Source organism: Moschus berezovskii, chromosome 3 (assembly GCF_049115385.1).
Source record: "Moschus berezovskii isolate FMDL1 chromosome 3, NW_MosBer_1.0, whole genome shotgun sequence".
NCBI classification, from domain to species: Eukaryota; Metazoa; Chordata; class Mammalia; order Artiodactyla; family Moschidae; genus Moschus; species Moschus berezovskii.
Genome location: NC_142462.1, coordinates 40,803,952 through 40,831,502, shown reverse-complemented (window position 1 = coordinate 40,831,502; position 27,551 = coordinate 40,803,952). Strand labels below are relative to the sequence as shown.

Below are 27,551 nucleotides of genomic sequence, written 5' to 3'. Positions count from 1 at the left end.
CTAGTCTCATGACTCAGCCTCTTTCACTTTCACTTCTCTCACATGTAAATGTTCAATAAGGACCCACTTGATTTGGTTAAATTAAATGAGATGATGTATGGAAAGCACAAGAGTAGCACTACTCAAGTAGACGCATATGTAGCAGGACTCATAAATAGAGCTTATAATTCTTCTCTTCAATGATTATAAGAAGGAACTGTTGAGAAGGTACTAAAGGGTATTTATTATCCAGTAAGAGAAGGTGCATATAATGCCAAAGGCCTCAATGGTCGCAGAAATCTGCAGCCTTACTCACTTCCCAGCAGCACCTAAAATTCCAGAAACTAAATACAATTGGCAACCCACTCCAGTATCCTTGCCTGGGAAATCCCATGGACAGAGGACCCTGGCAGGCTACAATCCATGCCGTAACAAGAGTCAGATACGACTTAGCAACTAAACCACCTCCATCTAATACAACAATTAATAAAAGAAGAAGGTCTGATCCAGCAATGCTACATGATGTGGATCGGCTTCCAGGACACGCACATGTACACTTTGGACCATGTGCGTGGTCTCATCTTGTTGACCAAACCTCTGATGGGAACTGGGCAAAGAAGCTGTAAGGTATCCCTCAGCCATTACAGTCACCCCCAAAACATCTGTCTCCAAGTTCATTGTTGTAAGACATATCTACCTATAAGATATATCCCAGCCAAGTCTGCTCCTCCAGCTTCAACTACTTCACTAGAAAGAAGACTTCACTTTCTATGGCAATTATCATAGCCAGAGACACTTGATGCCATTTGCCAAATTCATTGAATGAAAATAAAAAAGAAAGCAATAGCTGTCATTGTTTGTATGTCTTTATGCATGTGTGGGAAGCAGTAAATCTAAGGGAAAAATAGCTTTTCATCTTTCCCCTCTATCCCAGCAACAAAATTTTTGCAAATTTCTTCTCTCTCAAATCATACATTATTAAGAGAGGCCTTGAAAAAAGAAAGGATTTTACATTCATTCCAATTGCTACCTTAATAATGTTCTTGCTTATTGCTTTTGCTTCAAATGAGTTACCATATAGTACATTTAAGGACAATCATACACCTTAAAGCCAACCACAGAAATGCTCCAAGGACAATTTGGAACCTGTTTGAAGAAAAGTATTGAAAACTGACCACTGTAGCAGCAGCAATCAGAGATGGAGGGGCCTAGTTGAAGTTAATACCAGGCTGCCCAGCAGGCCCGGGGGCACAAACACATCACAATGGCTATGATCAGCAACCAAAAAATGAACTTTCCTCCAAACTGCAATTTCTGCAGTGCAATTACTCAGAGGCATTTGATCCAAGATGTACCATGTTCTGTCTCATGAATGCCAAAATCACACATCATCACTGCCTCCTTCCAAAGCTCTCTGTCATTAGTTCTGAGTGGAAAGCACTCGCCACAATGAAAATAGTCAAAAACAAAATAGATTTAAAAACAACACACACAAACAACAAAACAAAACACATACACACACACACAAATCCCTTCCCACTCCACGCTCCACAGAAGGTGATTTGAAGTCAAAATAAAATAGGATCTGCCAAGTTCTAGGAGAATGACAAAGACTCCCCACCCTTCCAAAATTATCTGTTCCCAGATGATCATATTTAGTCCCATTAAGATTGCAGACTTTTACAAAATGAACCAATGATCCAACTCTTGCAGTGATTTTAAATTTATACTCCAGTCTCTATAACCAATAATCACACCCTTGGGGGCAAGTTTTGATGTGGCAAATGTTTCTGGCTCATAGCACATGGAAAGCATATAAGTGTTGTGGGAAAAAAAAAAAAATTCAAACATCCAGTGCCAGTGCCTAGACACAGCTCTGAGTGTGGCTTGTCCTGCTGGGAGAAGACCAGACCTGCATTTAGGGCATGGCAGGTGTGGTAAAAAACTTGCCTGCCTATGCAGGTAAGAGACTCAGGTTTGGTCCCTGGGTCAGGAAGATGCCCTGGAGAAGGAAATGGCAACCCACTTCAGTATTCTTGCCTGGAGAATCCCATGGACAGAGGAGCCTGGAGGGCTGTAATCTATAGGGTCACATGATCCATAGGGTCACACAGTCAGACACACAATGAAGCAACTTAGCATGCAAAAGGTGCTCTCTGATTTCCATCAGGGTCTCAACCCTGATGCTTGCATGGAGAGGTGAGGAAGAATAACTATCTCAAAGTCATTATTCTAAAATAGATAACAGAAATTAATTAAAACCTTAAATTGGACTTTCCCAAATTAACTCATTAGTTTGTATGTATTAAGTACCTTACACAAGCAGATAATTTACTTAACTTGCAAACATTTTTAGTATTCAGATGAAAGCTTTGAAGTATTAACCCTAAATATATCAGGTTTCTTCAGAGTGTTATGATCATACTTATAGCATCATAATAATATACAATGGGCTTCCCTGGTGGCTCAGTTGGTTAAAAAAAAAATCTTCCTGCAGTGCAGGAGGCCAGGTTCAGTCCCTGGTTTGAGAAGATTCTCTGGAGAAAGAAATGGCAACCCATTCCAGTATTCTTGCCTGGGAAATCCTATGGACAAAGGACCCTGGCAGGCTATAGTCCATGGGGTCACAAGAGTTGGACACAACTTAGTGACTAAACCACCACCAATAATAAACTACAATAATATATACTATACCATATATATTTATAAGAATTTTATCAACTTATCATCTGATGTTTGGGGAGGTCCCTTGCTTTCTGCCTCGTATTATTCATTCTTTCTTTCTTCTTCTAGTTCCTTTATCAATTCCTCCAGCATAAAATTGGTAAATGCTGGCTACTAAGGTTATAACAATTAATAAGACAAAATCCTTGCTATCAGACATGTTATAGGCTCTCCAAAAGAAAAGGACAGGGATAGGAAAGCAGAACCAGAACAAACTTTCCAAAGCAAAATTGCTTCCACCCTTCCAGGCTCTTCCCCCTTCAGAAGCCCCCCATGCCCATCTTCTGGCAAGAAATCCCTAGAAGTGCAGAGAGACAAAGTCATAGGTTTTTCTTCCTCAGTTCAATAGCCAAAATTATACCCTGAAGAAAAGGTCCCACGTTTCTTCACTACCTCTGGCTTTGTGTGTGTGTGTGTGTGTGTACTGACATCCAAGTCTAACAGACGTACTCAGGCAAAGTTTAGGGTGTGGTGGGATGCAGTTAATTCATAAGCAATTTGCAAAAGACAATATTACAGATAATATACTCCATGGTAACAAGCTGAAGGAAGAGGAAAGTTTTCTTAGCTATAAATGAATATATTATGTTCTAAACACTTAGGCGGTTTTAGTCTAATTTAGGTCAGTGAAGTCTGGAATCTAAAGAACTATGGTTTGTAGATGAACTATGGTTCCTGTGATGATTATTGGGACAGACCTAAGCCATTTAATGAAGACTCAGAGAACCAGCTGGCTGACAACATAGTGGCTGTACAATGGTAGACACTGATTGACTGTCTCATTCATTCGTTATTTAACAACCATTTTTCAACTACCTACCAGAGGACAGATGCTCTAATAGTCAGAGAATGATAGAACCTTTCAGTACACTATACACTATACTAAGCACTGTCAATGTAATGGTCCCGGGAATTCTTTGGGTCACTGGAACACAAGTAACCAGTAAGTGATGAAACCCAGATTCCAATGTCGGCAGGCAGGCAGGCTCCAGTGAAAATCGATGCATGACATAGTTCCAGGTCTCATGGGGCTCTCAGTCTAGACTGGGGTCCCAGAGCAAATAAACAATTCATTAATGATGAATCACTCTCTGCTACAGGTATACACACGGGCTCTGGAACCCTAGAAGAGAGTTCATTTATGGTCAGGCATCATTGTTTACTTGCATTCTCCACCAAAACACTTCCTTCAGTTACTTCCTCTCTCCTCATTTTGAAAAGGAAATCAAATTTTGAAATCCTAACTTTTCCTATCTAAATAGTAGGATTATTTTTCCATCTCCCTTGGTATTTGTTGAGGTAGTTACACCCGGCTTAAAACAACTGTTTTTCAAGAACCTATTCTGTATTAGGCATTATTTGAGGGGTGGAAGTTCAAATACCTCAGCAAATATGTATTTGAACTGCAACTCCCATCAGCCATGGCTGTTTTTCAATAAAGGTCCAGCATTATCCGGTCTTTCTGTGATTCAAGAGATGAAAATAAATCTAAGCTTTTCTCTCAGTATTTTAATAAAGCTAATTCAAGTGTTTTACAAATACTCTGGTGGCTCAGACAATGAAGAATCTGTCCTCAATGCAGGAGACCTGGGTTCGATCCCTGGGTCGGGAAGATCCCCTTTAGAATGGAATGGCAACCTACTCCAGTATTCTTCCCTGGAGAATTCCATGGTCAGAGGAGTCTGGAGGACTACAGTCCATGGGGTCACAAAGAGTTGGACATGACTGAGCAACTAACACTTTTACAAATGCAATAAAGGACAAATAAAACTATTTCTCAGGCTGATCTTAGCCTATGGATCCCAGGTTACAATCTCTGAAAGATAATAAAGTTTGGCTTCTGTCACTGAGAAGCTCAAAACAAGGATAGTAATGGAAAAGAGAGACAAAAACGATTTATACTAAGAGAAAGACAATGAATGCCGAAAAAAAGGAATGTTATACGTCAGCTCAGAGAGGAATTACACTTTCAACTGAGATTCAGCAAAGGGCAGCAATTCAATGTGAGCAATTTCACAGGCATTTACAAGAAAGAGAAGGCATATGGAGCACAGGGAAGGGGATGAGTTAAGCTGCAGGTGGAAAAGTGCAGGCTGCATCGTGGCAAAGTAGAAGAGGATTATTGGAGTTTCTTGTGCATTGTGAAGGGAGAAAGTGAAAGATACAAACAGTGAGATGGACTGGATTTTGCAGGACTGTGGAATTTAGCATGATACTTTATTCTGGAGGGTATAGTCCCAAGAATCACCAATACACAAGATGTTCGGCGTCCTTCAACGAAGTAAATGAAATAAAGTTTGGAAGTCCAAATCTTGGGGAAAGGCTGTATACCACATCAATCTCTGGATGATTCTCAAAACAGATTCACAAATTAGATGCTCTAAGAACTAAACCCTGTACAGTTAGGAACAAACTTTAAAGCAATTACCTAGCTTCCACATACTGTAGGTGCCTTCAGAATATTAAAGTTGTATAGATAGATGGATAGATAGGAGTATGCTATATATTGTTGTTGTTGTTTAGTCGCTAAGTCGTGTCCAACTCTTTTGCAACCCCATGGACTGTAGCCTGCCAGGCTGCTTTGTCCATGAGATTTCCCAGGCAAGAATACTGGAGTGGGTAGCCATTCCATTCTCCAAGGGATCTTCCTGATCCAAGGGTTGAACCCACATCTCCTACAATGGCAGGCAGATTCTTTACCACCGAACCACCAGGCTATAATAGGATAGTGAACCAGTAAATTAAAGGCAGGCGGGGAGAGGAGAGAGACTGGATACAGGAAGTTACCTAGGAGGCTATTACAATAATCCATTGTAATAATAGCAGCTTTAGATTGCTAGCACTCCCTGTGCACCAGATGGCACGTGAGGTGCCGTTCATATATACATGAACCAGAGTTAGGGTAGGAGCAGTCCTCACTATTCAGTTTCAGGAAAAAGCTGGATCAGCCAGTATTCACTCCTCCCCTCCCATCCTCTCAGCTTTTTCTATAATTTTTCCCTGTCCTTTTACTTCTAATACAAGCGCACATGCCCTATAACTACAATTTGAAAAAAAAACAAACATTAGACATTTGAATGCAGCCATTAAACCATTTTTCCAACAACTGAGACTCATTCCTCTCTTCTTACTGTTCCCTGAAGTAGGTCATTAACAGTGCCAAATCCCTATTCTTGTTTTTCTCCTCCTGGGTTTTAGTACATTAGGATCAATAGCCAAGAGGAAACAAATTTCAATGTTAAAAAAAAAAAAAATGAGCAAGCGCTTGATCTCCTTCCCACCGTCCTCACCCTACAATACTGCTATGTTATTACAGGTAGGATATAAGGCAAAGTCCAGAAGAGGAAAAAAAGCTTTGGTTTCCTCCCTCTAAACAGCTGAATCTTTAGAGCAGATTCTAAGCCTACAAATCCAAAGTACTGTTTACATGAGGAGTGAATACCAGGACTTTATTCCCCCCGTCTTCCAGGAAGGAGGAACAGAGAGCCTGGAGGAGGATCAGAGCCACTAGACAAATGTCAGCCTGTCTGCATACTCTGTAGACTAGCGGTGCAAACACGGCACACGGGCATGAAGATGGTCCAGGTCAGCCCCGAGAGGCTGGTGCCTCCATCAGTTGGCCATGGGAGGAAGAAGAGCACCTGCCTGTCATTCTTAATCACTGTGATTCTGACAGTTAGGGAAAAACGATCCGTGAATGTCAGACTCTGCCACTCACATCCACAGATCCTCTTCTGTGGAGGAGAAAGATAAGATGGAAAAAGAGGTAAAGTTAAGGAGCAGAAATCCCTCTTTCTTAGGGCAGAGGCCAAAACATGAAAGGTATTATTTTAGGAAAGCTGGACAAAACTTCTTTGCCCAAAATTCTTTCTCTACTGAGATATCACATTCCATCATCAATAATGTATCCCTGATGACCTTCCGCACTGCCCTCTAAGTATGATCTCTTTCAATATGAACAGCCTTGAAAGGAGTAACCTAAACAGAATCTAGTACTTTGATGGGAATTACTTTTGCCTAGGGCTCTGTGGGAAGCTGGGGTATTGGGAACAAGAAAGCATGCTGAGAAAAAAAGAAGATAAAAGGGAAGTAGATGAGTCCCTAGAACAATTTGTGCCACCTTCGTTATTACACACCTGCTCAGATGCCATCAGCAAATACTATCATGTTCTCACTGATCTCAAGGATGACTTTGGGTAAAGTCCTGGATGGTAACAATGCCCAATCCCCTGGTTTTGCAGTAAAAGTACCACCTGGGAAATGAGGGAATTTATGCAAGAAAATGATATATATATATGACTTTATAATAGATAAAATTAACTTGGTGATAGAATCCTAACATCTTTTAAGTATAATGATTATAAAAGTATATATAATGTTATATACATTATAGATACTATGTCAGTATATATTGTCTAATTATATAATTGACATGTATGTGTGTGCTCAGTCACTTCCAACTCTTTGCGACCCCATAGACTGTAGCCCACCAGACTCTTCTGTCCATGGAATTTTCCAGGCAAGAATACTGGAGTGGGTTGCCATTTCCTTCTCAGGGGATCTTCCTGGTCCAGGGATTGAACCCACATCTCTTGCATCTCCTGAATTGGCAAGCAGATTCTTTACCTCTGCGCCACCTGGGAAGCCCTATATAATTGATAATCACATACTAATATATTATAGAATTATATAAGGGATATGTTAGAGTTCTATCAGTAAGTTAACACAATTGGAGGAAGAGCGGAAGACTCATCTGATTTAAAATGATTCCTGAGGTTGATTAATTTCTAGGAATATTTTCTAAGAAGAAACAAAATAACTAGATTTATGATACCCTTTGCACTCTTATTTTTAGAATAATTCAAAATAGATTTTATGCACAAATTGGGGTGAGAATGTAAAGCAATTACTTTCAATTTTGTCACCTTAATTATTTCCAGCGGAACAGAAACCCTTTGGGAAGATGCAGGTTTGGAATTTTTAACAGTGTGTGAAAATGCTTGATGCCCTGACAAGGTCACTTAACATACAGGAGTTCATTGATGCAGTCCCTCTCAGTGAAGACCTGCTACCCTACAGTGATTTAGGAAAAACATGACAATGTAACAATAGACCCGCATACTGGGAGGAGAAGCAATTTATTTCCCCTGTATTCTCTTTGCACCATACCACACAGAGTGTCAAATGCATGTCCAGGCATGCATAAGGCAGAAGACTAGAAATTAATTTGCTTCCCTCATAGAAACCGCAGTTACCGCATGCTAAGCTGCCCTGCCTATCTGTGGATGTTCATCCATGAATGCTGAATAAAATTTCTGCTGTTTGGCTTTTTATATGAAATGGTATACTGTTTGCTTAAAAAGGGAAACTCATTTTATCAAGTATTCTTGCAACCGTGATTATGTTCTTCAGAATATTAGCTCTGCTACTATTTTTTAAATAAGTTTTCTTTTTTTCAACAGTTTTTCCTGCTGACTTACTATCACCTCTCTGAAAGGGATTTTCTCAGTTTTCAACTTCACATTTCACTCTCATGCAGCATTTAGAATTGGAGCCCAGCAGGCCAAGTGACTGAAGGGCAGGACAATGGAAACAGATGCCTTTTTTTTTTTTTTTCAACAAAGTCATGGACATGTGCTTGTATCCAACTTTGGTTTGGGGAAGGATTTTTTTTAATATATGCGATTAAATAATTTAATTTATGTGAGGTAGTCACCTTTAAAAGCACGAGGACAGATTAAATTTATCCTCAGAATTCACAATTTCTTTTCATAAAATTGAACACTTCTGGTGAGTGTTGCAAAGTCACAGTGTTCTTGGGTGCTTAGATTTGTGCCGGAGATGTCACATTAAAAAGGAAGAAAATTCCCACAGAGACCCCACTGCCTGTTCCCCTCGACAGCTCTTCTTGCTGTGATCTGCTCTAAAAGGGTCCCTGACACCCACCCCTGTGACCCGCAAGAGATTGCTGCTCTCCCACAAGGTGATTGACAGCCAGGAGACACCCAGCCAGGCTGACTGTTTTTTCCAAAATGGATAAAAGGAAAATCACAGAGATCTGTATGAAATGGGGTCTGTGGTAGAGGTGAGAGGGTGCGGAGAGGGGACTGGGGGCAGCAAAGCTGTTACGAATGTGAAAAGGAAAGGACTTTGAAGGAGAACACTGAAAGGACTTTGTAAGCTGGAAATGACTGCAGGAAGGAAAAAGACTAGATAATTATAACACCCATAATACAACACCAATAAAGAATTTCTCTGGAATGGATGTTTTCAATTTTTAAAGAGGTTTGAGATTATTAAACTATTTCTAAAACTCCAAACAGGTATTACCTTAGACAAGGATTTCTCAGTCTTGGCACTGATGAAATTTAGGGCTGGGAAATTATTTGTTGTGAGTTTGTGATCAGTGCCTTGTAGACTGGTTAGTAGCACCCCAGACCTCTCTCCACTGGATGCCAGTAGTAGCCCCCAGCCTGAGTCATAACAACCAAAATACCTCCAGTTCAGTTCAGTTCAGTTCAGTCGCTCAGTCATGTCCGACTCTTTGAAACCCCATGAAGCACAGCACGCCAGGCCTCCCTGTCCATCACCAACTCCCGGAGTTCACTCAAACTCATGTCCACAGAGTCGGTGATGCCATCCAGCCATCTCATTCTCCGTCGTCCCCTTCTCCTCCCGCCCCCAACCTTTCCCAGCATCAGAGTCTTTTCCAGTGAGTCAACTCGTCGCATGAGGTGGCCAAAGTATTGCAGCTTCAGCTTTAGCATCAGCCCTTCCAATGAACACCCAGGATTGATCTCCTTTAGAATGGACTGGTTGGATCTCCTTGCAGTACAAGGGACTCTCAAGAGTCCTCTCCAGCACGACAGTTCAAAAACATCAATTCTTCGGTGATCAGCTTTCTTCACAGTCCAACTCTCACATCCATACATGACCATGGGAAAAACCATAGCCTTGACTAGACAGACCTTGGTTGGCAAAGTAATGTCTCTGCTTTTTAATATACTATCAAGGTTGGTCATAACTTTCCTTCCAAGGAGCAAGCGTCTTTTAATTTCATGGATGCAATCAGCATCTGCAGTGATTTTGGAGCCCCAAAAAATAAAGTCTGACACTGTTTCCACTGTTTTTCCATCTATTTCCCATGAAGTGACGGGACCAGATGCCATGATCTTTGTTTTCTGAATGTTGAGCTTCAAGCCAACCTTTTCACTCTCCTCTTTCACTTTCATCAAGAGGCTTTTGAGTTCCTCTTCACTTTCTGCCATAGGGTAGTGTCATCTGCATACCTCCAGACATTGTCAAATATTTTCTGGGAGGAAATATCACTCCTGGCTGAGAACCACTGGCTGTTAGCCATGGCTGTATAATAATAGTCAAAATACAAGTACAGGCCCATTTCCTAAGACTGATGTTTAATCGGTCTCTGGTATGACTTGGTCTCTGGTATGACTCAGTCACTGGCATGTGTTTGAAGTTCCTAGAATGATGCTATTCGATGTAATAAGTCTAATCATCAGTTTAGGAAACAATCAGTGAATGCATACTGTGTGCCCAGCATTGCTTTGGATGATGAGAGAGCAAAGATGAATGAGAGGCTTAGGACCTAGTGAGGAGATGGACACACAGTGGAAACTTTTCCAAGATGTACTCGATTTTCTTAATGTTAAATGTACAGGACGCTGTACCAACACAGAGGAAGAACTGGTAGCCTGATGGCACAACATTTGAGATATCACTACGTTTCCACCAGAACTGCTAAAATTCAAAAGCAGCAACATTCTGGAAGTAAAGCAACCGGAACTCACATACATAGTAGTTTCACTACTGTCAACATGTACATATGCACACTTGTACACACATGCACACATCAGAAGTGCACATGTGTATCGGAAAGGTCATAGCATCATGCCGGAGATGCTCTCAGTGCCTCCCCCAAACTCCCTTAGCACTCACTGTTCTCATACATGTCAGTTCAGTTCAGTTCAGTTCAGTCACTCAGTTGTGTCCGACTCTTTGCAACCGCAAGAATCACAGCACGCGAGGCCTCCCTGTCCATCACCAACTCCCGCAGTTCACTCAAACTCACCTCCATTGAGTCGGTGATGCCATCCAGCCATCTCATTCTCTGTCGTCCCCTTCTCCTCCTGCCCCCAATCGCTCCCAGCATCAGTGTCTTTTCCAGTGAGTCAACTCTTCGCATGAGGTGGCCGAACAAGGGCTTCCTAATAGAAGCATCTGTGACCCTCTGCCAGGGAGCTTTCACTGGCCACAGAGCCATGCTCTGCCCATACTTAGAGCAGCTGAAGGGACCTGGGGCAGCCATTAACCAATGACAAACAAGAGCTGTCCCATCCCAGCTAGTGAGTAGCTTTGGTATTCTGTCCCAACACCCATTCTGTAAAGATCCCAGGGAGAATGAGACCCATGTCACTCATGCGCACACTCTTGTTTTGGATTCATTCCTGTGTATGTCTTATTTCTCCATTGCCCTATCAACACTCAAATCAACTATTTGAACCCAAATCTAGTCTTAAGGTTTACTGCCGGGATAACGTAGCTAAAGATGCAGCATGATTCATATAAACTTAAGACTTTAAAAAGAAGGGGGAAAAGGCATGACCATAAACAGCAGTATGGCTAAGTAAATTGTGGCACATCCAAATAATAAAATATGATGCATCAATAAAAGTAAACCAACTATAGCTTCTTAATGTTACTTGAATGAATCTTACCAAACTTAATTTTGAGCAAAAGATATTAGAATTAGCCCATACTTTATTACTATATTCATAAATGCATAATATCAGGCAACCATTGTTCATGGTATTTAAAGATGATGGTGGTACCTTTGGGAAGAAGCAAGGGTAGACAGGGATAGGAACAAGAGTACTGGCAATGTTCCATTTCCTAATATCTATAGCATTACATAGGAGTATTCACTTTGTGATAATCCTTATTTTTACCCCTTTTCTGTATATGTATTTCAATTAAAAGTTCTTAAAAATTGCATCATAGGGCATGTGAGAAAAGCAATAGATTATGTAATAGAGATCAGGACTTGGGGAAGAGAGGGTAGAAAAAGTTGTGGTAATTACATTAGCTCAGGTTAAAAATGGCCCCTAACCAAGATTCAGGGGCCACTGTGAACCTTCCAGCTAAAACCAAAAAAAAAAAAAAAAAACAAGCAAAAGCAGACCTTGAGCCTGCCCCCTGAATTGGGACTGAAGGAGATCAAATTCTCACTAATTTCCACTCACTGCTATTTTCTCTGTGCCTTGCCTCCACACTCTTCATTCTTAGTCTAGGAAAACATTGTTCCTTTCCGAGCCTCCTCCAGTGCTGAAAATTTCAGCTGTAATATGTAGATTCTAGATAGGGAAACAGGAAAATGTGTAATGAGACATCAGAAGTGTTAGTTGTGCTAACTTCTCAGGAGAATTGGCGAGGTCTTTACACCAAGTCTTAACACTAAAAAATGCAATGTTCTTTCAATAGCCTTTCTAGAATACTCACTTTCCCTTGCACCTGAGGTACTTAGCCAGTATTTTTCCCTGTATGAGACAGCACTTCAGACACCTAATGGTACTGTGCCTCAGCAACCACTCTCAGGTGATAAATAACCGTGGAAATGCTTCGGCAATTGTGTTCCTAATCAGTAGGTAAATTAATTACACATGGCCAAGAGTACATTTTTATTTCCTGTCTTCCTGCCGCATGATGTTTGTAACGGATTCTGTTGGCTTCAGCCAGAGGATTTTGAACCTCTTGACCTCTAATGAGGTCTTTCAAGGGAAAAGCCATTTTCTGTCTTCTCACCTAGGTCTTTATTCCAATCCATCAAAATAGTTCACGGAAATTTCAGTGATGGCCTGGTTGTAAAATTGGAGATATGTTGCTGCTGGTAGCTCTTGAAATCTTTATTAGCATTTATGGACGTGAACCCAGGCAGTGGCAGTTATATTCCCATTATTAAGAGCCTGTTAAGAGCCACATTACTGTCTTACCTTCATTGGACTTCTGTCTGAGAGGAAAAAATAAAGAACTGATTTATTCTCTATGAAACAGACCCTAGGAGGGCTGGTCACCTTGGTATGAAACTTCCCGAATAATCTGGGATCAGAACCAACTGGATAAGAGCTAAACTGACAAGTTAGTCTCCTGATTAGAGGCCAGATCAGGTTTCCTCTGAAACATGAAGACCTGATTTTGAGACACTAGTGCAGTGAAGCAGATTTTGGAGAAAGGTTCTTAGTCTTTGTGGAAAAAAACAAAACAAAAAAACTCCGCTATCTTTCCAATTCTTCCCCAACCCTTTAGTTTTTTTCATGCTATTACCACAACAACATGATTTATCTTTCCATTTTGAATGATGCTTAGTTCCCTTGGGGAAATTCAACTCAAGAAATAGGAAACTCACTCTAAAGAACAGTACAGCTCATCTCCAGAGAACCATACTTCTGGATCACTGGACTTGAACTATTTCCCAGGTGAGTCATTTGACTTAGAAGCAACTCTGGGTGCATCAGGAAGGTGGCAGGATTGATACACGCTGCTCTGTCACTTGAAGTCACTCCAGCAACACCTGAGAAAGAGCTAGGTTTTCCTACCTGCCTCCTAACTACCCAAGTCAGTCATGTTTGGATCAGCATTCAGGTACAGGAGGATTCTCCCTTGTGGAATATTTATCAGATATAGTTTACCTTTTTCTTCTAGGTTCCCCTTTCATTCTTTTTCCTTCTGGTATAGACATAGCAAGGGCTTCCCAAGGGGTGCAGTGGTAAAGAATCCACCTGCCAATGCAGGCGACTCAAGAGATCCAAGTTCAATCTCAGGTTTGGGAAGATCCCCTAGAGAAGGAAATGGCAACCCACTACAGTATTCCTGCCTGGAGAATCCCATGGACAGAGGAGCCTGGCGGGCTACAGTCCATGGGATTCTCCGGGCAAGATTCTCTCAGATCTCAAAGAGTCGGACATGACTGAGGGACTAATACACACACAGACACAGTAGCTCTTTATTCCAAACTACAGATCAGAACACTTCTGCTGACAGTGAGTTTGTTACATATTTAATGAAACAGATTTAATAAGAGGAAAATTTATATTAAAAAATTCCACCAAACGACTGTTTACCACCCACTTACCAAGCACTTGTGATAATATTTGCAGCAGTATCATTTTCCTTATTAATTTGCAAGCTGTTCTGCCTGACCTGGCCCAGTTATTCATTATACTTTTTAACTTTATAATTTATTTTTATCAAAATACATGTACATAATTTTGACGTGACTGACAAAGCTCATAAGAGCAATAGTCTCTTGTCACCCTTTCCCAAGTCAGTTTGTCCAATAATTTACTTTGACTCTCTTAATACTGCCCTTCTATTTTCTTTCTAAAACATCTCTTGATTGAATGCTGAAATTCCCTAGAATCTTCTCAAATCTTTATTTTCTACTTTCCTTCTGAGCATTTTGGTCAAACTTTGAGAACTCTCTCAAATTTAACTTTCAATCCTTCTACTGAATTTCTATTTTCTGCTCTCAATTCCAAAAGTTCATTCTTGCTCTCTGAATGTTCCTTTTTAAGAATAGACTGTAGCTATCTCCTCAATGCAGCATCTTTTATCTCTCTGAGCTCATTATTGTTACAAAGTTTTCATCTTTTGCTCCCTGCATCGTCTCTGTTGATGCCAAATTTCCTTTTCTGGTTGTTTGTCTCTCTCTTTCAGGTTGGAAGTTTACTCAAATATCTGGTGTTCCTTGATTGTTAATGTATATTTTCCTTTTTTATTATTGTACTTTGAATAGGTATTATAATCATATACTTCAAAATGCAAAAATATAAATATAAAAGGTTTCAGTAAAAATTCCCCACCCATCTTTGCCATGCATCCTTGGGCATCCTCCCAGAGGAGCTCTTTTTATGCACAAAAGAGCTGTAGAAGCCACATTTCCCAGCCATTCTTGAAGTTGGGTGTGACCCTGTAACTAATTTCTGGTCAATAAATGTGAACAGAAACACGTGCCACTTCCAGGTTTATACTTTTAGGAAGCAGGTGCAACTACTTCATACTCTTTTTCTCCTTCCACTGGGTGGATGCTGATGAGGAGGCCCTAGGAACTGGTACAGCTTCAAGATGGAAGGGACCCGAGTTCCTGAATCACCATGTGGAGGAGAGATACCCATGGACCAAGACCTCAGCCTGCTGCGTGAGGGAGACATAAACTTCCATTGTATTTGAACCCTTAAATAATTTGGGTCTATTTATCCACACAGGCAAGCCTACCCTAACTAATAAAATTTGTCTACGCATCACAGAGCCATCAGCCACATTCTCTACATTTAAGGAAATAGCAAAAGTCAGCAATGTGAAATAGTAGGCAGAGTCAACCAGAGAAGGTGGCATAAAAACGGCAGCAGATGTTGGCAAGAGACATGATGAGCAGCAGCTGGAAGAGAAGAACCAGACACACCTAGACAGCTGCTGCTCTTAGGTACCAGCTATAAGAGACAGTGTTGAGGGTACCAATCCTGTACAGTTAGGAACAAACTTTAAAGCAATTACATAGCTTCTGCATACTGTAGGTGCCTTCAGAATATTCAGGTTGTGTGTAGATAGACAGATAGACAGGAGTATGTTATACATGGGGCTTCCCCAGTGGCTCAGTGGTAAAGAATCTGCTTGCAATGCAGGAGCCACAGGAGACGTGGGTTTGATCCTTGGATCAGGAAGATCTCTTGGAGGAGGGCATGGCAATCCACTTCAGTATCCTTGCCTGGAGAATCCCATGGACAGAGGAGCCTGGTGGGCTATAGTCCATAAGGCCACAAAGAGTCAGACATGACTGAAGTGACTTAGCATGTATGCTGTATATAGATGCTTGCAAATATGTAGTCAGAATGACTATCCTCCAAAATATGAAAATACTACAGTTGAAGGATTATGGATGAGTGATTTTTTTTTCCATCTGAATCATCTAAACTGTTTAAAAGAAACATACCATCCATTGATGGTGAAAATATTTTTTCTTGACTTTGAAGGAAAAAAAAAATATTCCTTTTAATTATATACTTCTATGAAAATATTTAATTTCTATGCATTCAAGAAATAATACAGATGCGATTCAAAGTTCTGTCCAATTCCTCTTTGGAGTTTTTCAAGAACTGAATATTTATATACCACATAGAGTATGACTGCATGTTCACCGTTCGCTGTTCCCCAGTTCCCCAGTTCCATAATCAGCTTCTTTGAAGGCAGACACTATATTGTACTCACGGATTGTCGGTGGCACTTGGCACATAGGAGGCACTCAGGAATGTTAAGTGAATGAATTTATGAATGCTTGAGTATTCCAGTAGCTTTTAATATGTAAATTCAATGGTAATTGATAAATTATCTCACCCTTGGAATCCTGTTCCCTGTTATTTCAGTTTTGCTAAGTGTATGATATAAAGTCATTGATTGATCATACTTAAGACATCTAAACAGTGTTCTTTTTTTTTCTTTTACTTTACACATCACAGCTCCATTCATCGCAAATAAAGGTGTAGATAGCATTGTCAAGTTTGACACTTTTGGAGATGGCATGGGACGATACAACGTGTTCAACTTCCAATATGTGGGTGGCAAGTATTCCTACCTGAAGGTTGGTCACTGGTCAGAAACCTTATCGCTAGATGTTGACTCTATCCACTGGTCCCGGAACTCAATGCCCACTTCCCAGTGCAGCGACCCTTGTGCGCCCAATGAAATGAAGAATATGCAACCAGGGGATGTCTGCTGCTGGATCTGCATCCCCTGCGAGCCCTACGAATACCTGGCTGATGAGTTTACCTGTATGGATTGCGGCCTTGGGCAGTGGCCCACTGCAGACCTATCTGGCTGCTTTGACCTTCCTGAGGACTACATCAAGTGGGAAGATGCCTGGGCCATTGGTCCGGTCACCATTGCCTGCCTGGGTTTTATGTGCACATGCATGGTTGTGACTGTTTTTATTAAGCACAACAACACACCCTTGGTCAAAGCATCAGGCCGGGAGCTCTGCTACATCCTGTTGTTTGGGGTTGGCCTGTCCTATTGCATGACATTCTTCTTCATTTCCAAGCCGTCACCAGTCATCTGTGCATTGCGCCGACTGGGGCTGGGGACCTCCTTCGCTGTCTGTTACTCAGCCCTGCTGACCAAGACAAACTGCATTGCACGCATCTTCGATGGGGTAAAGAATGGTGCTCAGAGGCCAAAGTTCATCAGCCCGAGTTCTCAGGTTTTCATCTGCCTGGGTCTGATACTGGTGCAGATCGTGGTCGTGTCTGTGTGGCTCATCCTGGAGGCTCCAGGCACCAGGCGGCACACCCTTCCAGAGAAGCGGGAAACAGTCATCCTAAAATGCAACGTCAAAGATTCCAGCATGTTGATCTCCCTCACCTACGACGTAGTCCTGGTCATCTTATGCACTGTGTATGCCTTCAAAACGCGGAAGTGCCCAGAAAATTTCAACGAGGCCAAGTTCATTGGTTTTACCATGTACACCACGTGCATCATCTGGTTGGCCTTCCTCCCTATATTTTATGTGACATCAAGTGACTACAGAGTAAGTCTTGGAATGGTTTCTCCTTTTCCTTCTTCTTGTATCCTCCTACTGTTTTGTTAAGTAGAATTTATAATAGACTCCCTTTATCTCAACAATCAGGTAGCTAAATAACAAATGCTGCTATGATGAACTGCCATGTTGCATATGAAAATTAATTCACTGTGTTTTAAAAGCATTTAATTAGTGCTTACTATGTGGAAAACATTGTGCTAGGCACAGAGAGGAAGATACACATATATGGCATGGTCATTCAAACAATTTATAATCTGGTGGGAGAAAGGTATAATACACACACACACCCTTAAAACTTTTAATTAAATTCAGAAAGTGAGTGATGAGAGAATAAGACTTACACCACTAGAAATCTAGTGAGAATACTTTAAATTAGACACAAGATGACCAGGCTACCATAGATCGATCTATAAGTTAAAGCAGACTTACCCACCAACCCCTGAATTCTTACACTTGGTTTCCTTCATGTATGAAGTATTTGAACTCGGGCCCCTTGTTTTAGACTGAGATTTTAAATTTCTCAGAACCATATGGCTCAGATAGAATCAGCAGCATTGGTAAAGTACCCATTAATCTAAGAACCGGCATTAGAAATTTGGACATCAGTGAACAAGGTTTATGACCCAGTACTTTGCCACCCGCTGGGAGTTACACATAAATATAAAGAACCATTCCAGTCTTAAAAAAGCTTATACTCCAGCTGGGAAAACATAACAAGAATGAATGAATTCAAGATTAACGCAGAATAGTTTATAATTAAATTACTGATACAAACTCTTAAATGCCTGTTTCAAAAAAAGAGGTGGATCAGTAAAAGCTTGGTCTTATCAGGAATACTCCTGCTTAAAAGGTGAGATTTCACCCTGGACCTTCATTGGAAAGTACAATTAAGATAGAGAATATAAGGCTTACAGGGAATACTCTTGAAGCAAAATAGAAATGAACCAAGAAAATATGGTAATATCAGTTGTACTCAAATGGAAGGTAAGAGGAGTCTAGTAAGAAACTCACGGGAACTGGCAATTTGGTCAGATTATACCAGGTAAAGGAATTCATTTAAATAATGTTTAAGGGCTTTGAGGTCTTGTGATTTTTTTTTTTCTTGTTTTCTTTTGGTTGGTTGTTTGCTTGGGCAAAAAAGTAACATAATTAAGGTAAGAGGGAAAGAAAGGAACTGACTCTACCTGATCAACCTCCAAGACCTTACTCTGCTAAATGCTTTGCATACTTGAGCTCACTTATTCTCATTAGCACCCTGGAAAGCAAATTTTATTATCCATTGGAAAGATGAGTAAACAGACTCAGAGGATAATTAACTTCCCAGGTGGCACAGTGAAGAAATAGTAGGACAAGATTTTTGGATCCAAATCTGTGCCTTTCATACTACACCACAAACTTATCTGTGCTTAATAGGAGGAATACATTTGTAGGAGTAAAGCCTAAAACAAGCAAGACTAACTGATGCTATAATAGGCATCAAGACAAAGCAAGCAAAAACTTGGGTAAGAATCCAAAAATGTGAAGAATTTGAGGAATACTCAGACCCTCTCCTTCTTTATTGCAACAAAACCATCCTAGATAGTGTAAAGAAACAAACACTGAGTCATCAGGGATTCAATACATAGTGTACATGGTGTAAATAAAAAATTAGGCCATGTTTGGGTGGAAAGTTTTCTATAAAAAATTAAAATGGTAATTACTAAGTATTTTGTTCAGTCATGTTTTCCAAAAGTATTGGAGCCTTTATCATGGGCCTTGGAGATGCAGCAATTAACACAGACCAGCCCCTCCTTTCTCATAACTTAGAGTCTAGTAGGGAACAGGAGGAGATAGAGATGGAGAGTGAGTAGTGAACAAATGAAAATTCGGGATAGCTCACGCAGGGGTGAGTGCTGCGGTGGAAGGGAGAAGGGGGTATGCTACTTCCCAAGCTTTAAGGTGTATACACCTGGGAATCTTGCTAAACATTTTGATTCAGTGAGAAGGGGTGAGGCCCAAGATTCTGGATATCTAGTAAGTTCTCAGGTGATGGAGATGCTGCTGGGCAAAGGACTGTACTTCAGGTTTAAAGGTGCTAGATTCTTTTCTGGGGTTGGGACAGGCAAAGCACTTAATCTAGGCAGCGACTTGGGGGTGACTTTAGAATTGTTTTTTTTACAAGGTTTAAGTACTTGCAAAGAAATTTCAGTGTTCCCATGTTGAATATTTGAAGACTTATATGTATCACATCTCATTCTTTCAAAAAAAAAAAAAATCTTTGCAACCCCTCCTAGTACCCATTTCATAATACTCTACTGAAAGATGGAAAAGCCAGACAGGGGAATTCCACATGCTAGACAGACAAAGCAGTAAGCACAAATGCCTCTAGGCAAAAATGTCATAGCAAAGAAAGGTGTATCTGGCTACGGTTTAATGAGTAGATGGAAGTGTGATTTTTATATGAGAGGTAGGCAGGAGGGCGTGGGGGGTTAGACCACATAGGACTTCATAGCACATAGCAAAAAGTTTAGATTTGTTCTATACGGAAAAAGAAACCACTGAAATTCACTTTTAAGCAGAACAGTTTAGGGATCTCACATTGTAGAAAAAAAAAATTCAATCTGCTGAAGACACTATAAGACAGAAAGGCAAAAGCAGGAGAGGGGAGAGTGGTTCAGTTCAGTTCAGTCGCTCAGTCGTGTCCGACTCTCCGCGACCCCATGAATCACAGCACGCCAGGCCTCCCTGTCCATCACCAACTCCCGGCATTCACTCAAACTCATGTCCACAGAGTCGGTGATGCCATCCAGCCATCTCATTCTCTGTCGTCCCCTTCTCCTCCCGCCCCCAACCTTTCCCAGCATCAGAGTCTTTTCCAGTGAGTCAACTCGCCGCATGAGGTGGCCAAAGTATTGGAGTTTCAACTTTAGCATCAGTCCCTCCAATGAACATCCAGGATTGATCTCCTTTAGAATGGACTGGTTGGATCTCCTTGCAGTATAAGGGACTCTCAAGAGTCTTCTCCAACACCACAGTTCAAAAGCATTGATTCTTCGGCGATCAGCTTTCTTCACAGTCCAACTCTCACATCCATACATGACCATGGGAAAAACCATTGCCTTGACTAGACGGACCTTTGTTGGCAAAGTAATGTCTCTGCTTTTTAATATACTATCAAGGTTGGTCATAACTTTCCTTCCAAGGAGCAAGCGTCTTTTAATTTCATGGCTGCAGTCAGCATCTGCAGTAGTTAGGTATTACAATAGGTGTTCCGGTTGGAGCTGATGGTGATGGCTCCTACTGGAGCCAAGGATAGGATGTCAGTGATGGAGACAGAACCTGTCAGAACTGTGAAGGGTTTTTAAACCATCCCACAGTCTAACAGGTTAGTCCACCACAGTTTCACGGATGCTGACAGAAGATATGAGATTCCTGATTCAGAGACAAAGGACTTTATCACTCACAGCCACCACTGTAGCCAGAACATTACCATTTGTGTAGGCTTCCCAATTTCCACTAGGCAATGAAGAGTGGGCTGGTGACACTTGCATACACAGTCATCATGACAAGATCCGTGTTACTTTTCTTTTTACTTTCTCTTTGAATCTGTCACAGCCCAGCACTGTTACCAATCTTATCCTTTTTTTAAAAGGTGGGTATTGTGTTCATCATAGGCTTTTAGCATGAATTTTTAAGAAACATTGCAATAAAACATTATTGATTTCTGAGTTTGGGATGCCTCCTTAAATCCCTCTCAAGCAAGTGCCTCACTTGTCTCATTCTGATCCCAGCCCTAACTTCTCCCTAACAGGTCTGGGTAGGATGGTGACTTGGTTGTTTGTAACCAACAGAGCTTACATATTTGAGTTCTTACCTCCCCAAAGTTTCCCAGCATACTGGGTCTGGTGCATACAGTTGTCAGCTACCCTTGGGGATGGGGAGACTTTCATCCAATCCTTCCTGTCTTCTTAAGGCAGCTGCGGTCAGGATGGAGAGTAAGGGAGGAACCAGGTAGCAGGCAAATCTGCATGCCAGGAAGGAAAGCACATTTGCTCTGTGTTTCAAGCACGTAGAGCTATGCATGGTTCAACTGAATGAAGATCCAATGTTTCTGAGCACCCAAAACCTTGAACTGAATGGCAAGATCATCATTACTATCACTGTTCAACTTTGGGGACCCCTTAACTCAGGAGGCCACAGCCAGGTAGCTATCTGCCTAGGGAATATTGCTTGTGTATTTCAGCTTACTTGGCACTAACTCACATAGACAGCAACATTTTTAAAGGCATCCATCTCAACTCAGGGCATTTGCTATCTTAACATGATGACATCGCTTAGTGTCTTGCCTGGTTTTAGCATGGAGCCAGGCGAGTGTTCCAGCTCTGCAGCTGACTGTAAGAATCTCTCTAGATTTCTTCACATCAGTTTCTTATTCTTTACTGTAGCACTTTTGTCAGCATTTTAAATCCAATGCAGGTCAGTAAAAGCCCAAATACTAGTCAGTGCCTCATCTATGGTCTTCCAAAGCATTATTCTGTTTCAGGGAAATCTCATAGAGAGGACCAAAGCTCCTTTTCTGCAGCCAAGGTTTCCACTGTAAAAAAGTGGAGACCTTTGTCATCTTGGAATGGATCTAAGTTTGGCAAGAGAGACTACAACAGGGGATGAGCCATGAGGGGCTCAGCTGTTGCCATTCCTCCTTCACAAGCTCTAGGCACCTGCCTCCCTCATCTTCCAGGGGAGGCAGGCAAAGTCCAAATGATTCACCTAGTCTCTGCCAGGTTTCTCTTTTCATGGTCAGCGTGGTCACATGTCCCTGCATCTTTTATGTGAAAAAGTGTGGAACTTTCTGCCCATCAAAGACCCGAATCAGAATAGGGAGGAAATCCACCCCATGCCCAGAGGAGAGTCAGCAACAATTTCAGTACTGGTCCAGCAGCTCTATCTAAACCCACTTCCTGTTACTCAGCCTATGACCCCATCCCTCAAATCTTCTTCATTGATGGCAATAAAGTAGAGCACTATTTATTGCTTGGATGACCACATAGTTCGGTCAACCTGTTTGCTACAGATTCTCTGGACTTCTCTCGAGGCCTGTTAATCAGCCCACATTTCCTCTTTGAGAAAACCTTTCCAATCTCAGTGTCACAGCTGTCAAAGACCATAAAGTCTGGATTTTACTCAACTTATTCTAACTTATCATGCTAGCCTGTCACGGTTTTGTGGACGCTGACAAAAAGGACTTTATAACTCAAAGCAATAGCAGTAGCTGGGAGTTTAGCACTGGCTCTGGTTCCCTGAGCCCTACTTCCTGCAGGCTAGGCAAAGGGGACTGTAACCACAGCATAGTCACAGTGGCATTACCTGGAGGAACTGTGAGATTAGGGAACCTGAGTCTTCTCTAATGGATGATATGCTGGTCCCTTGTTTCACAGGCACTATCTCCATCTCTTAAGGCTCTTTGCAATAAAAATCCCTTGAAAAGAAAGTCCGGAACAAAGGCAGTCAGAGCTGCTGCTTGAAAGATATAGAAGCCCAAGAAATCGTAGAGGATTATCTTCCAAAAGAACAAACAGAGCTTGCCATTGGACTGGATGTGTGGGTGTAAGGGAAATGGAAAAATCAAGGATGACTCTCTGGTTTGGAGCTACACAGTTGAGTGGCATTTGGTGTCATTTAAATGGAGACACTTGGAGGAAAGGATCAAGTTCTGCTTACAGATTCATTCTGATTTGCCTACGACATATCCACAACAATACGCCAAGACGGCAGTTGAGTGTATAGGTCTGGAAGCTGAGAGGATAAGTTGGAACTAGTACTACATATGTGAATATCATCCACACAGGAAGTACTTAAACCCTGGAACTCAATGAGATGGTGAGGGGAAGAGTGTCCAAAACTGAGTTCTGAGACACTCCAGCACTCAGAGCTCAGGTAGAAGAGAAAAAAGTTAGCAAAGGTAACTCAGACGAAAAGCTGTCAGTGAGGGAAGGATGTATCCAGGAAGTGGTTAACCATGTCAGGTGTTACTGGGAGCTTGAGGAAGATGAAAACAGAGCAGCATGAACTGAGAATGTTCAAAGATGCAGGACAAATAATAATATGTAAATGCAGGCTTTTTACAGTGTGATTTATAGAAGGAATTGGGCAACTGAAACTATGAGGCTGATACTTGGGTTTTGAAAAAAATTAAAAGGTACCTTTTAATTTTGCAGCATAAACTGTGACCAAAATGCACCTTTAGTTTTGCCTTCCATTGTTCCCTTAGTAGTGAGTGAGAGTAATCACACCGCAGCACTGGATGGAAATCCCAGTGGGTAGAACCAGAACACAGGGTGTTCACCATGTAAGGCACCATGTTAGTGTTGGGACAGAACAACACGTGACAGTGCTCAAGAGGTCCATGAATTTGTGCGCCCCTAGGTAACATGAGGCCCCACAGTAATTTTCAGTGGGAAGTAGTCTATTAGGAATTCAAATGCCTTGCCCATGTAATTGTCAAAACCATATCATGACTTAACATTCAGTCTTATTTTCTCCTGCAGTCTGGCCTGCCGTAGACCTGTAGCAGTCGGTTTCCCCTTTCTCCCAGCTCATAGTCCCCAGTCCACCAGTTGCTGTTTCCCCTCAGCTCTGGTTAAAGAGTAATAAGGAAGAAGTAGGACAGTCCTTACGTAACAGGATGGCTTTATGATCTTTGAGTCCCCAGTGGCTAAAAACATGTCCTTGGGATAATCTAGAAGATGATTAAAGGATGTTTTCATGTGATTATCAGAAATTTCCTGCTGTTTGGTTTGATTTTTTTTCCTTGCAGGTCCTTGAGTGAGTTGGCTGGCAATTTTCTACTCTAAGTTGTCACACTTAGGCCCAGAACATCTGGCTGTTCCCCCTCCAGCCTCCTTCACATCCTGGGAAAGACTCCAGGCCCCTCCACACGGGCCCTAGATACCCCCGATGGTTCTCTATCCTGTGGCTCATCTTGTCCAGCATCCCACTCACATAGCCTCTGATTTAATAAATTGTTAAAGGGCTATTTCAACATATTTGCAAGTCTCCTTGCTGTGGCACAAAAGTAACTGGCCATTTCTCACCTAGGAATCAGGCTCCAGTCAGAGCATCTTCCCTCCACAGAAAAAAACGTCAAACCTTCTGTGAACGGCCACACCGATGCCCTTCTCTCTACACTTTAAGTGAGGAGATGGGTACAATCCCCCTATAGTAGAGAGGAAGTGGAATTCACAGTACAACTTTGTGCAAGCTCTTCTCACAAAAGCCTTCCTCCTCCTCTCCTTGTAATGTCTTAAAACGTGTGATGAGTTTCAAATTTATAGAAGTGTTTTTAAAGTTACTATGATCAGGGGAACTGGTGTGTAATTCTTCGAAAGGTCTGATTATCTCTATGAACATATTATATACAGGGAAGAAGTGCTCAATGTTTTTTTTTAAAAAGAGATTAAATTACCTATATTTTTTAACTAAAGAGAAAGTGTGTGGAAAAGTATCAAAGGAGAGTGCCTGGGAGAAATTCAAAAGTAGAGACTAGTTAGGATATATTCAGTCTACTACTATTGCTGACATCACTTAATCTGTGATGGAGGAACAGGGATGGTTTTTAAAAGTAATTGAAGTAGTTCGTGAAATATTTGGGATCTTAGGGTAAGAATACAGCATTTTGACGATAAACTTGTTATAAAGTGTTGCTAAATGAACTGAATTATGTAGAATCTTAATGAAGTAATCACATAACATTTTATCAATAATAAAATATTCCTGTTCAGTAGAAAATTGTCTGGAGAAGGAAATGGCAACCCACTCCAGTGTTCTTGCCTGGAGAATCCCAGGGACGGCGGAGCCTGGTTGGCTGCCGTCTATGGGGTCGCACAGAGTCGGACACGACTGAAGCGACTTAGCAGCAGCAGCAGTAGCAGCAGTTTTTAGAAAAGGTTTAGAATATGTGCACATTTGAACCTGTCTCACCCTCATGGGGACCAAGTTGGAGAGCACTGGAGTGGTTAGGGGAGCAGGAACTTTAAGACAGTGAGGAGAGATCTACTTTCAGCAATTAAAGTAAAACCAGATTCTGAAGAGTTATGAAATACATGTAACCTGATTTTTTAAAAATCAGAAAGAAATCTTCTAAAACTATGTGACTCTTCTAGTTAATTGTTCAGTCTTCAGTTTTCCTTGATTATAGAAGAAGGTCAGACATGAGAAATTATTGCTATCTGGTAATAGCATCGCCTGAAAAAAAAGGAAAAAGAACTCTAAAATGACTCTAGGATTTACCGTAGCTACTCTGAGTAGAAACTGATAGAAGAAATAATTAATTGCCATTTTTCATACTAAGCGTGATTAAATATGTAGAATCTAATTTGGGATTTTCCAGAAAAATCTATGGGAGCTGAAGCCAGGACAAATGAGAAGATCAGAGAAGATGAAGAGTGTAGGCAAGAGAATGAAAAGAGATGATAAAACCTAGTTCTGAGGTTTGCTTTAAAGGAAGCAAACAGATAAAGGGAAAATTCTTTCTTTGAAAGAAAGGGAAAACAAAGATGGACTAGTGAGCATCTGATGTATCAAAATTCCAGAGAGATGATAATGAAATGATTAAGAGTAGGTACCTAGAAGAAAATTGATAGTGTTCCCCACTATTGAGTAAGGAAACCGAGAGCAGATAGGCAGCACTCTCAGCATGAAAGAGAGACAGAAATACAAAACAGGATCAAATTTGTTCTTAATATAGTAAACATTAAAGAAGCCAAGTTGATTAACTCAAACCATCAGATATCAGGTCACTCCATCACTTAGTACTGATATTTTACTACTTAAGATTCTGACTTCAGTGGCTCTGCAGAAGTATCTTTTATAGAAATATAATGAAGGAAACAAACAAAACAAGGAAGTCCACGGGAAGTCTTGGCAAGCCTTGAGGAACACCCATCACACAGAGTGTTTGCTTACAAATCCTCAGCAATGGTTCCCTGTGGATCCCAGGCTCAGAAGATTCAACATAATTGCTGTATTGGTTTGGCTAGAATAAGAACAGAACTGTAGATGATCTGGTTTTTCAGTTTGCTCTTTTTTTAGCATTCTCTTGAGTTGACCACTGTATTGAATTTATAGTCAAGATACTTAACTAGGCAACCTTTTCTTGTAGGTGCAGACAACCACCATGTGCATCTCTGTTAGCCTGAGTGGCTTCGTGGTCCTGGGATGTTTGTTTGCACCTAAGGTGCACATCATCCTGTTTCAACCCCAGAAGAATGTGGTCACACACAGGCTGCACTTGAACAGGTTCAGTGTCAGTGGAACTGGGACCACATATTCTCAGTGTAAGTATGGCGCGTGACACGGACCCCTTCACGCATAGCATTGTGGTAGGGGACAGGCTGGGAGGGGGAACAGTGGACACAGAAACAGACAGCACATGTCCACCCCATAATCAATCTCAACTCAGTTTTAAAAAGTGCTGGTTTAATCACTGTGTGCCGGGCGCTATGCTGGGTGCTAACAGCACAGTGACCAATGGGAGAGGGCAAGTTCCTGTATTCAGTCCAGCTGAGATGACAGACATTAAATCCACGACCACAACTGGGATTTCTAACGACGTTGTGGACTCAGAACCAAATTTCTAGTCCAGCCAGTTCAATAGTGAAGCTTGAGCACGTCACTTTACTGCTTCCTTCCTTAGGTGGTCTGGGAAGTGCTCTATAAAGTGTGTTTTGTGTCACATAGATGCTGAAGGTGCTTCATAAAAATTGAAAGAGGAAGATAATCAAATAAGATGGAAAATGCAACATCCTAAATACGCACTTGGAAGTTCAAAGAACCTCCTTTGACATGAGCATGATAAAGGTCCTAAGAATCTCCACAGCAAGGAAACCTGTTTCACTCTCTTATTTACAGTTTCTTAAAAGTATCTGACCACAAGAAAACCAATTCACATCCCATGGAATACACCTTGGAAAATTTGGACTAGATCTATCTCCTGTTGCTGCTAAGTCACTTCAGTCGTGTCCGACTCTGTGTGACCCCATAGACGGCAGCCCACCAGGCTCCCCCGTCCCTGGGATTCTCCAGGCAAGAACACTGGAGTGGGTTGCCATTTCCTTCTCCAATGTGTGAAAGTGAAAAGGGAAAGTGAAGTCGCTCAGTCATGTCCAACTCGTAGCGACCCCATGGACTGCAGCCCACCAGGCTCCTCCATCCGTGGGATTTTCTAGGCAAGAGTACTGGAGTGGCTTGCCATGTTACAAATACACAA

At 41.4% G+C, this 27,551-nt stretch overlaps 1 protein-coding gene across 1 annotated transcript in view; it reads left to right on the top strand.

The window, feature by feature from the left end:
* The window catches only part of GRM3 (glutamate metabotropic receptor 3), a 102,844-nt gene that overhangs the window by 62,679 nt on the left and 12,614 nt on the right, over positions 1–27,551 (top strand). Inside the window, exons 3-4 of the mRNA XM_055420628.2 lie at positions 16,230–17,296; positions 26,445–26,619. Coding sequence (XP_055276603.1) covers positions 16,230–17,296; positions 26,445–26,619 — 1,242 coding nt within the window. The remainder of the gene's footprint in view (positions 1–16,229; positions 17,297–26,444; positions 26,620–27,551) is intronic.